Source organism: Biomphalaria glabrata, chromosome 11, assembly GCF_947242115.1.
Source record: "Biomphalaria glabrata chromosome 11, xgBioGlab47.1, whole genome shotgun sequence".
NCBI lineage: Eukaryota > Metazoa > Mollusca > Gastropoda > Planorbidae > Biomphalaria > Biomphalaria glabrata.
Genome location: NC_074721.1, coordinates 17,804,596 through 17,824,826, shown reverse-complemented (window position 1 = coordinate 17,824,826; position 20,231 = coordinate 17,804,596). Strand labels below are relative to the sequence as shown.

General features: G+C 35.6%; 1 protein-coding gene across 6 annotated transcripts in view; it reads left to right on the top strand.

Moving 5' to 3' along the window:
- LOC129921675 (uncharacterized) overlaps positions 1-20,231 on the top strand; it is a 94,450-nt gene that overhangs the window by 7,695 nt on the left and 66,524 nt on the right. For 2 of the 6 annotated variants that reach the window (XR_008773633.1, XM_056004042.1), the window contains exons 2-3: positions 8,076-8,169; positions 12,761-12,840. Coding sequence is in view for 5 of the 6 variants with exons in the window: in XM_056004042.1 (XP_055860017.1) it covers positions 12,792-12,840 (49 nt within the window). In the remaining variant the exon portion in view is untranslated. Of the gene's footprint in view, positions 1-6,672; positions 6,778-8,075; positions 8,170-12,760; positions 12,841-20,231 lie in introns of those variants that run through there. The other 4 variants (XM_056004046.1, XM_056004045.1, XM_056004043.1 and 1 more) reach the window with 3 other exon arrangements.

Sequence of the window (20,231 nt, the reverse complement as noted above, 5' to 3'; positions counted from 1 at the left end):
TCGAATAACAGACACTTCACTTTCAAGGAAGTTGATAGCCGTCATGCCATGGCAAGTAGTGCTTTTGGACGCCTCCAGGAGTGAATTGACGAAATAGATCGCTCCGCCTGCCTAAAAAAAAATTGCTACCAAACAATCGTTCTCTCAACCCTTCTAAATAGATCTAAGACATTATGAAACATGGGTATTATACAGAAAAAACTAAGACTACTTGAACGCTTTCACCAAAGATGCTTGAGCTCCATCATGGACAGCTCTACAAACAGCGATGTCCTTGTGAACGCCAGTATGGACAGTATAGACTAGTATGGAGGGAGTTCTTATAGTCTGACAATTACGCTGGACAGGGAACGTAACCCGTATGGAGGAAAGCAAAAAACAGTCTTTTTGGTGGTCCACATACTAAAGGTGCCCCACAGAAACGCTTTAAAGACCAACTTAGGCGTTTACTTGCCAAAGCAGACATACAAGAGAGCAACTGTTTGCATGCGATCTTAGAACAAGACAGACAGCTGGAGGTCACTCACAAAGGCCACGGGATACAAATTTGTAACCAAAAGGAAATTCGTAGACAGACGCAGACGACGAAAATAAAATCTTAATCGACCATAGGCAGATAATGGTTATGCTTGCTATGGTTGTGGGAAAATATGTAGGTCGCGATGGGGGCTGCGTATCCACGAGAAATATTGCATTCCAAAATTACCTTCAAACTCGATAACAATCCATATTATTATTATATTTGTATATTAGGTCTTGGCATTTAAAAGAAGTGCTGAACAACTGAAGAAAACAGCACACTTTTTTTCCTTGGCACAGTCTGCAAAAAAGCTCAAAGCTCAGCAGCAATAAAGCTGGCTAGAAGAAGAAGAAGAAGAAGAAAAGTAGATCTATAAGTAGAAGTATATTCAATAAAATATAAATAATAGATCTACAGAGTCAGATCTAGACTAGCTATAGAATTTTTTTCTGGATCTAGAACTCTATATAATCTAGAAAGTAGATGTAGGCCTATCCTAATTACTAAACTTTAGTAAGTTAGAGCTGAATATATATTAGTGACAATCTAGTCTCAAGATAGAATCTAGATTTCTAAACGAGAATCGGTCTGAAATGTAAATCTAGTCTACTTAAAGAAAATGTCATTGATTCAGAAGATTAATGATTAGTGCAGAGTTTACTATTTATTTGAATCTTTCACGATTCACATGTGCCCATGTGGTGATATGACTACGTTTATAGTATACGCTGAACCGTGACTGGCGTGAACTGTATACGCGGAACCTATTGCAACTTGACGGCTTTTGTAAGTTTTTCTGCTGTGCTGTACGAGATGCCGAAACAATATGGAGATTCTAAAATTCTAGAACGAAAGATCTATTCCACTTAATTTATAAACATAAATCTCTTTATCAGATTTATAATATTGTAATAACTGAAGGGAGGCTACTCAACGAGACAAAGACATTTATTTACACGGAGATATGACAAGCACAAAGGGTCATCTGCCTTGAGTACAGCAACTCCATATTGGCTCTCTCCTTGGGCGGAAATCGTTTTTCTCCTAAGTCGTCAACATCTGACCTGTCTGGTCACTGATAGTGCGTACCTTCTTTCTGCACTATCTTGGATGACGGTGTGCATGGCAAGGTTATAACAATATGTAGCTCTAGATAGTAACCAACGCATTCAGACAGATTTTAATATATAGATTAATTATACCATGGAATTATACTAATGGAACAGCAGCTTCGAGATTTTATGATCGTATTTTGCGCATCGTACCTTTTTGAGAAATCAATGATGATGCCAAAGAAGAAATTTACTCGGCGAGCCACTTGGATTGATCTGTATTGAGTGTAAGACTTCATCACACTATATTTGATTAGATCAGTAAAAACTTCATCCATTTTCTGACTAACTAATATGATAGATCATAATTTTCTGAATAAGGTATCGTCACAAAAAATAATTTTTTTAAAGGTCACTTCGTAAAAAAAAGATGTTTCCAGTACTTCCTTATTTGGGTATTTTACACAAAATCTGAAACCTTTTTTATGTACATTTCATCATTATCATCTGTCGCGCGTAACAAAATCCCCCATTTTTCCCGGTTAGCAGTTGTTCTTAACAAGATATCAAGAGAGAGGCCGGTCCATTCTTTTGCGTTGTCAAGCAAGTTTTCTTTGGACCTTTTATTCGTGCTTCCTCAATAGTAGATCTGAGTTTATATCTTAAATGATGTTTTCTTACAGCTAGTGTTACAAAATACGAGTGACCTCGGCGAGATGACACTGCAGCAGATGTTCTCTGGAATCGACATGTATAAACAACGACAGGATTTGACGCTTCCTCCCGTGTTGTTCCAGAGGATACTGGCAGTGTTTGTGCAACTTTGGAGAAGTGATCAGGGACTCTATATAAGCCAGAGAGTTAATGTGAAAGTTAGTCGTGAGTGAGCTGTTACAGTCGATAGAGAAGATGTAAGACGTGTGCGGCTCTAGTGGAAGAGAAATGTGTACGACTCGATGCAAGTTAACTAGGGTAGAGTTAAGTGGAGTGGACTACTGTCATTAAAGTCTATACAGCGTACTACAGTGGACAGTAGTAGTGCTACAGTGGAGTGCGGCTCTGATTCGGTAGACTTGAGTACGACTTGGTTCACCTTTGGGAGACCTGGAGCGACACTGGGAAGTGTGTCGTTGGTCTGTTCTGTGGAATGCGGCTCGATGCAAGTTGTGAAGAGATGAATTGCAACGAAGTGAAGAGATGAATTGCCACGAAGTATAACTGTAAACTGACAGATATTGTACAGTCTTCTACTCTACATGTTACAGTGACGAATTGTTAGAGTTAATAGTAATTAAAGTTATATGAAACTGAAAGTTGAGTCGTCAAGTTCTTTGCAGTGTTTTTATTTGTGTGCCTACTAATACATTTAGTCAGAAGATTCAGAAATACGTAACAATACTTAAATCTGCGCATTTTTAGAAAACCTATAGAGATTTAGAATGTAGAAAATCTAAATCTAGAATTGTGTCTATTTCAACTTAAAATAAATTGTCTCATCAGAGACAGATCAGATGTGGTCTTGATCTAAATGATATAAATTATGTAGATCAATATTTAAATAGCATGTGTGTTGTAATATAGATCTAATCCTCTATGTCTAAACTCTATAATTATTACTAACTTATAGAGTCTAGTGACAGTCTAGTCTATGCATCGTTTATTAAAGACACATGACGTGACATGAGTAAAAAATATATTTTATAGTCTAGAAAAAAATCTAGCTGGACTCCATAGTTACTAATCTAGATATTATTAGCTATAGGCTAATTTAGCTTTTTCTAGATCTAGTCTATATATAGATTATATATTTCTAGATCCATCTAGTCCTAATACTAGAAATGATAGATCTAGATCTATTTTTTATCTAGTACTACTAGAGAGGTTTAGAAGCTAGTAATAGTAGTAGTACTAATAGTAGTCATCTTAGTTTAGTAGTGCTAGTAGGATTTACTTTATTTTTAGATCCATGAAACTGACAGTAAAATGAGTGTTAGTGATAGATCTCTTCTATATCTAGTCGAAAATACATGCAATGTAAAAAATGAATTCAGATTAGTTACTGTTTAGTCGATCTATTTACATATGTGAATGGATAATGATACTTTAGAGTAGACTTGTTGAACTGAAGTCAGAAGGTTTCTGTGTCATTTTTTGTCTCGAGAGACGATCTTTTCTTTTTGCAATTTCTTGTGTGACTATAGACAAAAAGGTCAATAATTAAAATACACAGCTGCGATCGCAGGTTGGGCATATGTCAGAAGGTTATACCTATACTAAAGGCTTTAGTTTTACTGTAATCTAGATCTCGACATTCTATAAGTTACTATGCCTAGATCTCACTGTGTAAGTGTTAAACATGGTTTATTTTTGTTTGCAAGACACATAAAACAAGTACTGAAGTGAAGTAGTCAGTAGTGAGAGTAGTAGTGATCAAACAATCTAGATCTATAAATTGATCAGAAGAGAAGGCGGCTGTAGATCTTTAGATCTAGACCATGACAGAGACCCATGCTAGATTTACTGGTCTAGAGATCTAGATCTTGTTGATTATCATGAACGAATAATAACAAGACTCTGGATATAACTTATAACACATGAAAAAGCTGTTTAATCTAACGCCATCTTGGTTGACAACAACAGTTACAAGGGATGTTACTCCCAAACACCGATTGGTGCAATCTATATAAAACACACATTAACATCCTTCCCTTTCTATAGCTAACAAAACACATATCAGAAATATTTGCAATTAAAAATAACAAACATTAATAACTCATCTTATTTTATAAATAATGTAACAACTAAAAATAAAAATAAATTTCAATTGAGAGTGTGACACATATGGAATAAATATTTCAACATGCATATTAATATTGTCATAACAATTCTTAGTACATATCATAATCCCTATGCCACAAATTTCTTTTTGTTTCTCGAGTGCTAGTTCTTGCTGGCTTATTTCTATCACAATTATTGTCTGGTACATGAGAAACTACTCCAGACTGTGCTGCATGTTGAGAAAAATTATCAGAAAAATCTGGCTTTTCATTATCATCATTATCATCCAAGACATTCCCATCATAGACATCAGTGTCTTTCAAAATAGTTTTCCTTGGCCTAATATGAAATCTGTTGCGTATGTAGAATCCTCCATTATCTCCCTTGATCTTATAAGATCTTGGAGGTAGTTGTTTTATGATTACTCCAGGATACCGACCTGTTTGACCTGGGTTTTGGTAATAAATAGTTTGCCCTAGATGGAGTTTTGGTAAATCCCGAGCTTGCTTATCATATCGTCTTTTTACTTGTCGCTTGTAATTCTCTTCTCAGCTAAAAAATGTTCACTTAAACACTTTGAAGTGCTGGGAATCAATGTTCGAGGACTTCTTTTGAGACACATTTCAGCTGGGCTAAATCAAGTACATTGCCGAGGCGTGTTTCTGAGTTCCATTAAAGCTTCATATGGATCATCACCATTACGTTTAGTTTTCAGTATTAAGTTCTTCATTATCTTTACATCAGCTTCAGCCTTCCCATTTGTTCTCGGATAACCAGGATCTGATCTGATGTGAGTGATGTTCCATCGCTTTGTGAATCTCAAAAACTAATTTGAAGTAAACTGCGGACCGCCGTTACTAACATTTTCGGAACACCAAAATGAGCTAATTGTCCTTTCAATTTTCTAATCACATCTTGTGATGCTGTTGTTTACAGATAATCATAGTCAATAAAATTAGAGTAATAACCAACAGTAATTAGATACTGTCTTCCATCCATTTCCATCAGGTCAGCTCCAACTTTTCCCCATGGCACATTTCCTCCATCATGTTGTATAAGTGTTTTCTCTCTGGTTCATAGGTTTCCTTTCTTGACAAGCAGTGCATGTCTCTGCCATCTGTTTTATTTCATCAGCCATGCCAGGCCAGAACATCGTCTGTCGGGCCCTCCTCATCATTCCATCATATGCGATGTGTGCAGGTTTTTCTTAATTTCTTGACGCATACTGAAAGGTTTGACTACCCTTTCTCCTTTCAAGAATACTCCATTACTAAGTCCAAAAGTATCAGCAAAATCAAAATATGGTTTTCTAAATCTTGTTTTTTTTTAGGCCATCCATTCATGATTTGCTTTGATAATTTACTTAATGTGTCATCTAAGTCTGTTTCTTGTTTTATTCTTTCTAATAACGGATCCGGTATGTCCACAACTTTTGTCTGACATATGTTAAAAACTTTATCTTGCTTCTCCTCTTGACTGCTCAGTCGTGATTATGTGTCAGCAATGTGTAAACTGTTTCCTTCTACCCACTGAAATGAGAAATCATAACGATTGCTCCTCAACATCAAGTTATGTAATCTTCTTGGAGCCTGGTTTAGAGGCTTCCTTAAGATGTTTGCAAGTGGCTTATGGTCATTTATTATTATGACAAGTCTTCCAAATGTATATCGATAAAATCTTTCTAGCCAAAAACTACAGCAAGTAGTTCCTTTTCAATCTGAGACCACCGTTTTTCTGTTGGTGTCAATGCTCTAGAGGCAAATACTATTGGTTGTCCTTCTTGCAATAGTACAGCTTCAAGTCCATGTTGACTACTGTCCACTAGTATCTCAAGTTTCTTGTCGGGGTTGTAGAATATAAGGACTGGAGTATTGGTAATCATTGTTTTTATCTTGTTGAATGCCCCTTAAAATTTTTCAGTCCATCTGAAATTGCAGTCTTTTTTGTTAGTTCTCTAAATGGTTGAGACACTTCGGCTAGATTGTTCAAAAATTTTGACAAATACTGCACCATTCCACATAATTGTCTTGCTTCCTGGCTATTTTCTGGTTTCTTCATTTCCAGAATAGCTTTGATCTTCTTTATGCCAGGCTTTATGCCTTGCGCACTAATGAAGTCTCCCGTGAAACTTGTCTGGTCTTGTTTTTCTACTTTTTTTGTTTCATTTAATTTAATGCATTTCTCTTTGCATCTCTCTCTTAATCTCTTCAGTTTGTCAGAGTGATCCTTTTCTGCTTCTTCTTTGGACTGATTACATCCTACAATCACGATATCATCGGCCTCATTAATGCATCCTTCTAATCCCAACTTCTGGAATATTTCTCCACTTACACTTAGTCCAAATGGAAGTCTTGACCATCTGTAGCGCCCATATGGTGTGATCATTGATGTTAGAAGATTAGACTTTTCATCTAGACGTACATGCCAGTAAGCCTCATTTACGTCTAATTTAGAAAATATTTTTGCATTTAGGAACTGTGGCTTTGCAGCTTCCAAAGTTGGTAATTTAAAATGTTCTCTTTTTAAAGCAGTGTTTAGATGTCTTGGGTCTATATAGATCCTTAAATCCCCATTTGTCTTTTGAACAACAGCCATCTGACTGACCCAATCTGTTGGTTCATATACAGGAATTAATATTTTTCTTTTTACTAATGTCTCTATTTCTGCTTCCACTTTCTTTTGAAATGCAAATGGTATATTACGACAAGGTGATACCACTGGAGCTATGATCTCATTGACTGTTAATGATGTTTCACCTAAATCTCCAAGATAACAATCCATTGTGTTTACTTGTGATATGAATCTATCTTCATTTAATGTGATCAGACTTAAACTTTGGCATGTTTTACGGCCTAATAAACATTGATAATGGTTATTTATAACTTTGAATGTTACCAAATAGTTCTTTTTGTTTTTAGGATTCGATATAATTAATTTTTGAACAGTCTTCTTAATTTGTGTCTTTTTAATATATTTCTTAAATATAATGTTAATGTCAGCTCCTGTGTCCAGTTAAAATCTTATTTGTTGACCATTTATCATGAATAGTGCTGTCATTCTGTCCCAATATATGTTCAACACATTTATTGAGTTCCTCTTGGTTAAACTCATCCATAGCATTATGCATATGAATTTTATTCTTAGTTTTACACTTAAATGCAAAATGATTTTTTCCTTTGAATTTATTGCAAATTTTGCCCCAAGCCGGACATGATGTTCTGTTCACTGCATGTCTGCCTCCACAAAACCAGCAATCTATTAGGTTGTTTCTGTTGTCAGTTTTCTTTTGTTTTATCTTATCTATCTTCACAACAGTTTCCTTGTTTATCTCTGCCAATCCATTTGCAGATTGCTCATATGTTTGGCATATATCTAAACACTTCTTCAATGTAAGATCAACGTGATTCAATAATCTCTCCTGCAGTCTTTTCTCCACGGAGAATCCAATTTTGTCTCTAATCATTCTATCCTTTTCCTTGAAGTAACATTTTCATTTTTTTGCCTGAGCTCTAAGCTGCGTAATGAACACATCACAAGATGACACCTTTTCTATGTTCCAAAATCTGAAAGTGTCCAGAACTTCATTTTTTCTGGGGTTGCAATAGTCGTGTAATTTTTTTAGTAATATTCGCAGGTCATTCACGTCTTCATTCTCATCATACTGCAAATCTATTGGGCCTGAAGTCCCGCTCAATGTAGTATTATTGCTTTTTGTCTGATTTTAGGTTTTTCTTCAGCTCGTATTGCTAACAGAAACACCACTTGTTCGTAGTGGATTGTGCTTCTGCAACCATAAGGATATCGGCGACCTGACTATCGGTGAGTAACTTTCGTTAGTTCACTCCAAAGTCGTAACAATAGTATATCTACTATCTAGACTAGACTTAACTAGATCTAGAATACCGTAACTGAATAACCCCGAGCCACTCTACTGTAGACTGAGACTCTGGAATCTACTAGATATACACTTTAGATTTATTTTTTAAACTAAATTTAACTAGATTTATATCACTGATATAAACCTAATTATAATTCTTGTTACCGCTGCCACCATGTTGATAATGATGAACGAATAATAACAAGACTCTGGATATAACTTATAAGACATGAAATCAGCTGTTTAATCTAACGCCATCTTGGTTGATAACAACTGTTACAATGGATGTTACTCCCCTACACCGATCGGGGCCACCTATATAAAACACACATCAACAGTTCTAAACATAATAAAACTAGAAATCTACATAAGAGTTTCGATAAATAGGTTTATGGTCATTATCGATCTAGAAATTAGATAGAATAGTTGCGGCAAACACTTAATTTTTGGTTGTTGTTTTTAATAAATGGGTTTAAAATACGTTGTATTTTGGCCCTAAAAAATCCACAGATTGTAGTAACTCTAGCATTCTATTAAAGAATGACTCTTAGTAGTAGTATTTATTGATTAACATGCATGAATAGATTGACAGATGAAATGCGTTATACATAATTATTTTCTTGTTTGAAGCTACGTCTGTAATATATAAGATAAAATAGATAGATCTTGTCACAGTCTGGTCAGTCGGCCTTTAGATTGACAAGATGTAAATAGAAGTTTTCTTGTAGTAAAGCGACTAGGCCTAATATAAAGGATATAATGACTAGACTAGAGTGTAGATCTAACAGACCCAAGCATGAAACCTTGCCTCATATTTGCGCCCGGGTGGAAACGATCGTAGGTGGAAACGATCAGGCTAAAGGATAGCAAAACAAGACTCTCGTGGGTGTGCCTTAAGGGGTTCGAGAGCATCCTCATTGCACTGTGCGGAGTTGTAAAAAAGCTCCCACAACCTTGTCACAATCCAGGCGCCGTTCCTAAAGGGAGCCGCTACATAAATGTCGTGTCCTGCAAGGTTAGTCTGGTATATAAAAGGAAAATGGCAGGGTCCCAGTGCACGCCGTCTCTGGCCTCGAATCTGACACCCCACCAGACAGAAGTGTACACTGTTCTCATTCAGGCGATAAAAGGGGGCTCTTGTTCACTTTAGCTGCCATAGAGTTCCAAGAACCGAAGGCTCAACTCTACCTGACTGTTTCAAGAAGATCTAACAGAATCTAACTCTACCGAGTAGGCATATAGTAGCTGATTCGTAGTTATTGACTGCATGGTACCAACGTGTCACTCAAGGCAGATTTGTTTTCTTTTCCTCCTCGACTTTTTTTTCATTTTATGAGACGTATAGCCTATAGTCGTGTCAATAATAATAATAAAGAGTAAAAATGCGTACCTTGGAGTGACAAAACCGCATGTAGGTCTCCTACTTTCTTTTATTTTTGCTATTTAGCATATCGTAACGAATACGCATTTAGCGGAACGTTATACATGTCTGCATCCAGATTTAGTGTAACTAACCCAAATGCATTAGAACCAAAAAATATATTTTTTTGAAAAAAGTGGCATTTTATAGGGTGATCGAAAAAAAAAAATGTTTGTGACGATCTCTTATTCAGAAAAAAATTAACTATCTTATCAGATAGTTAGAAAATGGATAACGTTTTTACATATCCAATAAAATATAGTGTAAGGAAGTTTTGCACTCAATGCAGGTCAATTCAAGCGGCTCGCCGAGTAAATTTCTTCTTAGGCATCATCATTGATCTCTCAAAAAGGTAAGAATGCTCGAAAAAAGATGCGCGATGGCACTTCGACTCTATTTGGCTTTGCAAAAAACTCAAAGATGGTGTTCCATTAGTAAAGTTCCATGATTATACTAGTAAAGAGATGTAATTTAGATCTATAGAGTGTTAGCGAGTAGCGTTACACAAAAAAGAAAAAAAACTAGCCTGAGTTTTTCTAACATCTGATATTTGGTCTTTTTTACTAAAACAGCACCTACCTAAATAAATCTTCAATAGAGAGTAAATACCTACATTTATTTAGTATATATAAGTCTGTGGTTTTATATTATATAGCTTTCGTAACTTCTCCTATAGAGAAATGACTCGTAATTTCTTTTACTGAAAATTTGGGCTATTCGTGTTTGAAACAAATATAATTTTTATGCGCAGCAACAAAGCCCACTAAAAATAGAATATAAAAGTTCCATTAAAATGTCCTAAATTTCATAAATATATATATAGAGAGAGACTAAATTTAGATTAAGAAATTGTAATGCTAGATCTAATCTAGTCTAAATAATTATAAACTCTACTTCGAAATTCGTGATCTAGAATTTACAATGACATTAAATATTAAGAAAGCAAAAAAAAAAAACAACAACATAATATTCTTCTGCAATTGTTAAAGATGTTGAATTTTTCGTGCTGTTGCAATACATGGCGAAAGCGATTATAACAAAAATCTAGAAAAAAGGAGAGAGAAATAAATTGATCATGAAATAGTATTTGATTGAAACTTAGTTAATGGTTCTTAAAGAAAGTTAACATCATTATGTTTATAAACAAACCTCGGACCAGAATTTATTTAAAATGGCCATAAGTATTGAAATTTCACAGGAAAACAATGCTACAGCTGTAAATAGTAGATTATAGAGTATGGGCAAAGTAGTACTAGCAAAAATGCATGTATTGTGCAATAATCTGACTTTTGTTCCTGAACTAATGCAATTTGGTAAAATTCTTTTATGTAAATTAAAAATAGTAGTGGACCTAAGACTGTTCCTTGATGTACGCCAGAGTTTACTGTTATGGTGTTGATTTAGAGCCATTTATTGTTACAGTTTGTTCTCTCCGTATCAGAAAATCTTTAATCTACAGTTGCAATGGACCATCAATGCCAAAATATTTTAATTTTTTAAGCAGTTCCTTGTATTCTGAACACTGTTGCTATCTCATTGCTTAGTTCTTTGAGTAATCTAGCTGGAATATCATCAGGTCCAGATGCTTTATTAGGTTTGACGTAGGCTATTAGTTTTTGGATTCCCTTTTCTTGTACTTCTATATCTCCTATGTTGTCTACTTTGTTCAAATTAAGTAAATGTCTTTGTCTGATTTGAGTAGTATGTTATCTTTAGTTTTATTATCATTATATGTTAAGACGTCTTCTGCTTTTAATGGTGCTATGCCTGTTATTTCCATTTTTTAGACTTAATTTATGACCATTTATTTTTCTTGTTTTCTTTAAATATTACATTGTTTATGTATTCACTCTGCAGCCGTTTGCTAACTTTTTTGGGTTAAGTGTTTAGTTGTTATATACTTTTTTATAAACTCTTTCTGCCTTAGTTTCTTTAAATTTTCTATATAGGTTTTTCTTCTGTTTACAAAGCTCTTTAATGTATTATTAAACCAGCATTTATTTATTTTGTCTGATGTGTATTGGTAAATGATTTACTACAATGCTTTTAAGTTTTTTTTTAAGTTTTTAATGAAATTCCAGAGGTCATCGACTGGTTGGTTAACGTCTTTTTCTGATAAAAATGTTTGTTGAAAGTTTAATACAGCTTGGTGTAGTTGTGTTAGGTTACATTTATTCTAGAGTAAGATTTTTCTTTTGGGTTTCGTATTGGCTACTGCTTTTATCTGATAGTATTTTTTATGATCTCATGGTCTGATAGAACATGGATAATATCATAATCTACTACTAATCCAGGTCTGTTTATTAAGAGTGATCTAATGTGTTGTTTAATCTAGCTGGTTTTTTAATTATTTGATCTAATTATATGTTGTGTAATGTTTCTATGATAAGCTCATCTATGTCCTTGAGGTTTTGGTGTTTATCTATGGTTAGTGTTTTCCAATTTATATCAGGTAGGTTGAAATCACCCATAATTTAAAAAAAAACTTACATTTTTTCTTTTAGTGTATTAAACTAATTACATAGTTCTTTCATGTACTCTTAACTAGAATTTTGTGGTCTGTAAATACTGCTTATTATTATTGATGTTGAAGGGTAGAAAGGGGTTAGGATCTGGGGCGGCACTGAGAAGTGTTTTGGTTGTCAGTATTGGTAGCTAGGTAGAAAAGAACTGGTGTCACTTGGAATAGGAATTTCTGGGACTTGATGGCTGAAGTCCATGCCTGTTAGTGTTTGTAGTGCACAACGACCAACCGCCTTTTTTTCCGCAACTAACATCAAGTATCCGTTAGAGCTGGGTAGACCCAGAGGCGCCCAAAGATCCCGAAGTTAAAACTCCTAGGTCTTCACCAAGATCCAAACCTGGGACCTCCGGTTCAGTAGCCAAGCGCTTTACCGCTCAGCCACCGCGCCTCATTATTAAAAATAAAAAATTTATAAACTAAGGAGTTACATAAAGCCAGTCATCATTTTTAACTGCCATGTTTTAAAGATGTTTTCTGCAAGTCAATGTCCAGAATATTTAAAACATCTTAAGCGTTCATAAAATTATTAAAATTAAAAAATAATATTGTAACTAAACAAAATTATAAAATTATTTTCAATCTTTTCTAGCAAAACTTCAATGATAAATTAGAAGGCCAAAATGAAATCAAACAGACTGCCGCTAACGATTTTTCTTCTTGCAGTTGTTCGTAAGTAATAAGATAGCATTGTACTGAATGAGTCTGATTGATTCTCAAAATATTGTTATGACTTTGCCATGCGCACCGCCATCCAAGATAGTGCAGAAAGAATGTGCGCACTATCTGTGACCAAACAAGTCGGATGTTGACATTAGGAGACAAACAATTTCCGCCCAAGTAGAGAGCCAATATGGAGATGCTGTACTCAGGGCAGATGCCCTTTTGTGTTTGTCATGTCTCCATGTAAATAGACGTCTTTGTCTCGTTGAGTTGCCTCACTTAAGTTACTTACAATAATTAAGTAGAAAATTGGAGATATAGGCCCACTTTAGTCTCAAACTCTCCGCAATGGCTTAGTGTACCTCAACCGACAGCTTATTTAAGCACGTCTGTTATCAAAGTTTGTCGGATTAGGCGTGCCCAAGATAGAGACCAAAAGGGCTAAACCTTTGGCTTTCACAGCCAGAAGTGTGCATAATTAGATACAATAAACACAAAATATAGCTCCTATTGAGATTTTCGACTAAAGTAAGAGTGAAGACAGTATTACAAAAATTGATACACGACGATACTAAAAAATGCTTTAATAGATGATAAATATTCACATACGCGATGAAATAAAAGCTACAAGTATATATATATATATATATATATATATATATATATATATATATATATATATATATATATATATATTGTTAAAACCCTACACTGCGCACCGCCATTCAAGCTAGTGCAGAAACAAGACTCCAAAGGATGCCGACTTTAGGAAAAAGATTATAAGTTCTGCCTAAGTTTAGAGCCGATATAAAGAGTCTATGCTAAATGCAGATGTTTGTTTTATGTACTTGGTTTTCTCGTGAATAAACATCGTTGCCTCGTTGAGTTTCCATTCTTAAGTTATTACAACATATATTATATTATATATATATATATTGTTACGACTTTGGAGTAGACTAAAGAAAGTTAACTCACCGATTTTCAGGTTGACGTTATCCTTCTGATTGCAGACGCACAATCCACTATAAACAGTCAATACTCCAAGTCAAAGAACTAATCTCACAGTTCTCCTCATCAAATGTACAGATCCACTAGTCACAAAAATAATCTCACAGTTCTCCTCATCAAATGTACAGATCCACTAGTCACAAAAATAATCTCACAGTTCTCATAAAATGTACAGATCCACTAGTCACAAAAATAATCTCACAGTTCTCCTCATCAAATGTACAGATCCACTAGTCACAAAAATAATCTCACAGTTCTCCTCATCAAATGTACAGATCCACTAGTCACAAAAATAATCTCACAGTTCTCCTCATCAAATGTACAGATCCACTAGTCACAAAAATAATCTCACAGTTCTCCTCATCAAATGTACAGATCCACTAGTCACAAAAATAATCTCACAGTTCTCCTCATCAAATGTACAGATCCACTAGTCACAAAAATAATCTCACAGTTCTCCTCATCAAATGTACAGATCCACTAGTCACAAAAATAATCTCACAGTTCTCCTCATCAAATGTACAGATCCACTAGTCACAAAAATAATCTCACAGTTCTCCTCATCAAATGTACAGATCCACTAGTCACAAAAATAATCTCACAGTTCTCCTCATCAAATGTACAGATCCACTAGTCACAAAAATAATCTCACAGTTCTCCTCATCAAATGTACAGATCCACTAGTCACAAAAATAATCTCACAGTTCTCATAAAATGTACAGATCCACTAGTCACAAAAATAATCTCACAGTTCTCCTCATCAAATGTACAGATCCACTAGTCACAAAAATAATCTCACAGTTCTCATAAAATGTACAGATCCACTAGTCACAAAAATAATCTCACAGTTCTCCTCATCAAATGTACAGATCCACTAGTCACAAAAATAATCTCACAGTTCTCCTCATCAAATGTACAGATCCACTAGTCACAAAAATAATCTCACAGTTCTCCTCATCAAATGTACAGATCCACTAGTCACAAAAATAATCTCACAGTTCTCCTCATCAAATGTACAGATCCACTAGTCACAAAAATAATCTCACAGTTCTCCTCATCAAATGTACAGATCCACTAGTCACAAAAATAATCTCACAGTTCTCCTCATCAAATGTACAGATCCACTAGTCACAAAAATAATCTCACAGTTCTCCTCATCAAATGTACAGATCCACTAGTCACAAAAACCGATTCAAGGAAAAACAACCCTTCGTCGAAAACAATCAGTGCTCATAACTCCACACAACACTCTCGCGCAGGTCAGCTTTGCCTCCAAGCAGAAGTAAAACTCAAAAAGTTCTCTCGTGGAAAATATGTTCAGTTGGGGGGGGGGGGGGGACAAGTTTACAACAATATATTTATATGGACCTCTTTTGAGTCTCTTAAGTTATTATATATATATATATATATATATATATATATATATATATATATATTTATATATTCCAGTCCAAAGATTAGTAAGAAATGCAGTTTTTTCCCGTGGTTGCGCAGCCCCAGCTATGACCTACATATTTTGCCACACCCATAGCAAGCACAACCATTGTCCGCAGGTGGTCGATTTAGATTTTCTTCTTTGTCCTCTGCAGCGGATTTTCTTTTGGTTTAAAATGTGTATCCTGCGGCCTTCGTGAGTTACCTCCAGCTGTGTAGTTCTAAGCCCGCATACATCAATGTGCTTTTTTCCATTTCAGCTAAGGGAAGTTGACGCCTAAACTGGTCTTTGAAGCGTTTTCGTGGGACGTTTCTGTCGACCTTCTTTCAGCTCACCGAAAAGACTGCCTTTGGCATACGTTCGCCTCGCATACGGCTTACGTTTTCTGCCCAGCGTAACTTTCGGACCATAAGAAGTCCCTTTATACTGTCAATGCCGGCGTTCGCAAGGACATTGCTGTTTGTAGTGCGGTCTTTCCACCATATGTCAATGATGGAGCGCAAGCATCTTTGGTGAAAGAAGTTTTAGTTGTTTTTTATATAGTGTCCGTGTCTCAGAGCCATATAGAAGAAATGAGAGTACCAACGCCAGGTAGACATTGATTTTTGTAGGCATTGGAGCGATTTATTCTGCAAAACTCTCGCCTGAAGGCGTCCAAATGTGCTACTGGCACTGGCCAGATGGTTAACAACTTTCCTTGATAGTGGGCGTCATTTGACACTATACTATCTATATATATGAAGTGGTCTACCACGTTAAGGGGCTGTCCTTACGGTGATCTTTGGGGCTGTGTATGTTTTTGGGTGACTTCTGGAACATTACTTCTGTTAACCCGAGGTTTATAGTAGGGGTGCACAAGATAGTCCCTCAGGCTCCGGCTGCGAAAGATTGGGTCAGATCCGACATATTTAACAACGGTATCAACAAGCTGTAGCATTCATTCTCTCCCGCCTTGACTACTGCAACGCCGTGCTAGCAGGTATACCTGATGACAAAGTAGCCAAGCTGCAACGTATATAGAACAACGCCGCTCGAATAGTCCTTAAAAAAACTAGGCAAGATTCTGCTACTACGTTCTGGCGCATGCTTCATTGGCTTCCCGTGAAAGCGAGAATCGATTACAAGGTCGCAACACTTTGTCATCAGTGTATATATAACAACGAGATGTCATTGTACCTTAGCGAACTGATTACTCCATATGTTCCCCAGAGAGCCCTGCGCTCAACGGACTCAACGCTTTTAGTAGTGCCACGTTTCTCCCTCAAAAGCTACGGTCTGCGGGCTTTTCAGTTCACGGACCAAAAGCTTGGAACTCACTCCGCATTGATTTCGGACAGACAACATGCTACACCACTTTAAAGAAGAACATTAAGACCTATATGTTTAAAACTTTTTTAGATTAACTGTCATTTTAGCTGTCGTGTCTGTGTTTGTAATGTTATTACAACGCATTGAGCCTACATTTTGTTTGTTAACAACTATTTATAAATAAAATTATTATTATTATTCGGCATTTTTTCACTATTCAGCGATATTCGGCAACGGTCAAATATCACTTCGGGATAGTTGGCCGAATCTTAAAAGGAAACATTTAATTTATATAAGGTGGACCTCGATCCATTAATATATGTTGTTGAATGTATTAATGTTTATATTGTTACGTATTTCTGATCTTCTGGCTAAATGTACTAGTAGGCACAAAAATAAAAACACCGCAAAGAACTTGACGACTCAACTTTCAGATTCATATAACTTTATTGACTATTAACTCTAACAATTCGTTACAGTAACATGTAGCGTATACGTCTTAAATCGACTGCATTGAGTGTAACAGCGAAAGTCCACTCTCTTCTACTGTCTCGCACAATAGGCAACAGTAACGAAGACTGCACTGGCTCTTTTCACATGAACTCTCTGGTTTATATAGAGTCCCTAATCACTTGTCCAATATTGCAAAAACACTGCTAGTATCCTCTGGAACAACACGGGAGGAAACGTCACATCCTGTCGTTGTTTATACATGTCGATTCCAGAGAACACCCATTGCAATGTCATCTCGCCAAGGTCACACGTAGTGACCTCTACCTGTCACTGTTCATTCGTAACACTGCCCCCTTCTTAGATCTGTTCGTCCTCTGGAACACCACGTGAGGGCACGTCACATCTTGCCTTTGTTTACACGCATAGATTCCAGAGAACACTCGGTGCTGTGTCATCTCGCCGGGGTCACACATAGTGACCTCTACCTGTCACTGTTCATTCGTAACAATATTAAAACAAAATAACGTGCTTAAAATTAGAGCGTTTATGAATATGCACCAAAGATCGTTTATTATAAAAACAAGGCGTGTTAATATAAATAGAAATGAAGCTTCACATCATAAATGTGCTTTACTTACATAGCAGTAATAGATGTCACATTTTTCAATTCGTCTTGACCTATGAGTAGGTTAGTTAACATGTTAAAATGTTATATTGTAATCATCTTTATTTTTCTAAGTAACGTCTGTATCAGATAAGACTATATTCCTAGACTACGTCATGCTGACCAGACGTCTGTCCTAGCTGTGCGTGAATATCTCCATAAGTATAGTTGAATAAATAACTCCCACTCACTTTTTATTTCTTTCGTCCATCACATTGAGTTTATTGATTTCATAGCCCATTAAGCTAGTAACTAATTATTTTGTTGAAAAAATCTCTATTAGCTTTATGGACACGACCTGGTTTAGCTTTAAATTGAGAGCTTAACACCAACTACTCTTTATTTTATTTATTTGGTCCTCTACACCATATTTATTGGTAGGCATAGTCTATTTTAAAGTCAAAATAAAAAAAATAAGGTTACAAAAGACAGTTTGTGTGGAAACACAAACTCAAAATCGGCCCCCGAAGTGGTCCACCCAGGCAGGCTTCAATATTTTCAGAAAAAGCATCCGAATGAACTTATATCAAAGACAAATGAGAGATAAAAATGGAGAAAAGATCTTGTGTAGTGCCCCAACGGTCCCGCAGATCAAAGGTGAAGGTGAATGTAAAGTTAGATGTGAGCCAGGCCTAAATAGTTCCTCTTTCAGACCTTGTGGTCTATAGGGCAGATGATGTAAAGTTTATCTGTTTTTGTGGCCTACGGTTAACGAGGGTGTCATGTAGCCAGCACAATGACCAACCGCCTTTACTTTTCCCCAACTATAGTCAGGTTAGAAATGAATGGACTCAGAGACGTCCAAAGATTCCAAAGTTGAAAATCCCAGTCTTCACCAGGATTCGAACCCGGGACCCCAGTTTGGAAACCAAGCGCTTTACCGCTCAGCCACCGCGCCTCCCCTGGCCTAACTGATGTCTTATAATTGATCTAATTGTTTTGAAAAGGCTCAATCTCTTATTCGAATACTTTTTTTTTCTTTTTTTATTCGAATACTCAAAAAAATTATACCCTCTCTTCAATAAAAGAAATGTGGAGGAAAATTAAGTTTACAAGATTACTTTTCGTTTTAATTTAGGTCTAATATATAATGCATTCTAATTAGCTTTTTCTCTTTAAAAAACTGCTTGCATAATTGATTTTAAAAATTAAATTTTTCGCTTTCAGAAAAAAAAAGTAGCCGTTGCATCAGAACTTTGAATGGTCTAAAATATTGTGATGTCGGATTTTCAATATCTTTTCTAGTTTACGAGATCTAAACGGGACGGACGGACAGACGGACAGACATTTAGCACAAAACTAATAGCGTCTTTTCCCCTTTCGGGGGCCGCTAAAGAAAACGTGCTAACAAAAAATACTACACTGTAAATAAATATTACGGTTAAATTACTTTTTCTAACGTGTTAACTTGAATATTACTTCTGCAGTTAAGTTTCTTGATTTGATAAGGATATTCTGAATCATTTGTGACAGTCAAGTCACTCCTCGTTATTTTTTTTTCTTAAGATGCTTACTTAGCCACTGTGTATCAGGCCAGGATGACTTTTTACACACCTGACACCCATAGGCTTACTATCGTGCCCTCTTGTAAAAGTTACTGAAACATGAATAAAATCAGTAATAATTAAGGAAGATGTTTCTAACATACGTTCTTTGCATTTAATGTTTCTTACATACGTTCGTTGCACAATAAAAAAAAAACAAGGATGTGCATGTTTGCGTGTGCTTTGTATTAAAACCCTTAGAAAGAATTTCATTGTTTAATTCTTTTGACTAAAAAAATAACGAAAAACTTACAGTAAAATTTTAAATCGCAGAAAAGAAATTGAATAATAGTACCGCAGTTAGATCTAGCAAACAAAGAAATAATATGCTGGAGTGTAAAAAAAACATTGACCTCTGCAACTAGTGTAAGGGTATAATTTATCTATATTCTTGACTGATCATGCCAATTTATTATCTTTTTTGTCTAACCACTCAACACTGTTCCGTATTCCCAAGGAAAAAAATGAGTGATCGTCAACACAATCTATATACACACTACACTAGGCTCACTATGTCTATCTGACAGGTCATTGCAATCAGTCAAACACAAATTCTATTTATGTGTTGTTGTTTTTTTGTAGGACCGTTGTGGGTGAGATTTTTTCTTCTATAGTTGGTTTTCATAATGCTCTTAGATCTATATAACAGTAGATCTAAACATAGATTTCAATAATAGGCCTACAGGCTACAATTAATTCTATACTTCGCAACATTAAAGGTTCAAGCTATAAATAGGTATAATTAATGTTGCGATGTTAATAAAATATCGTTTGTCGCAAATTAACTTATCTAAAACAATAATTAATTGACCTACTACGCTTCAGATTACAACTATTAACTAATATCTACTATCAGTATTAAGCCCTTGAAGCCTGAACCAGAAGCGATGACCAGTTGTTGATCTGAAATTTATGAACAAATAAATCTAACCACTATTCAAACGAGATTGCACTTTAGTTATGAGAGATTTACATTAGTAACTAGTTT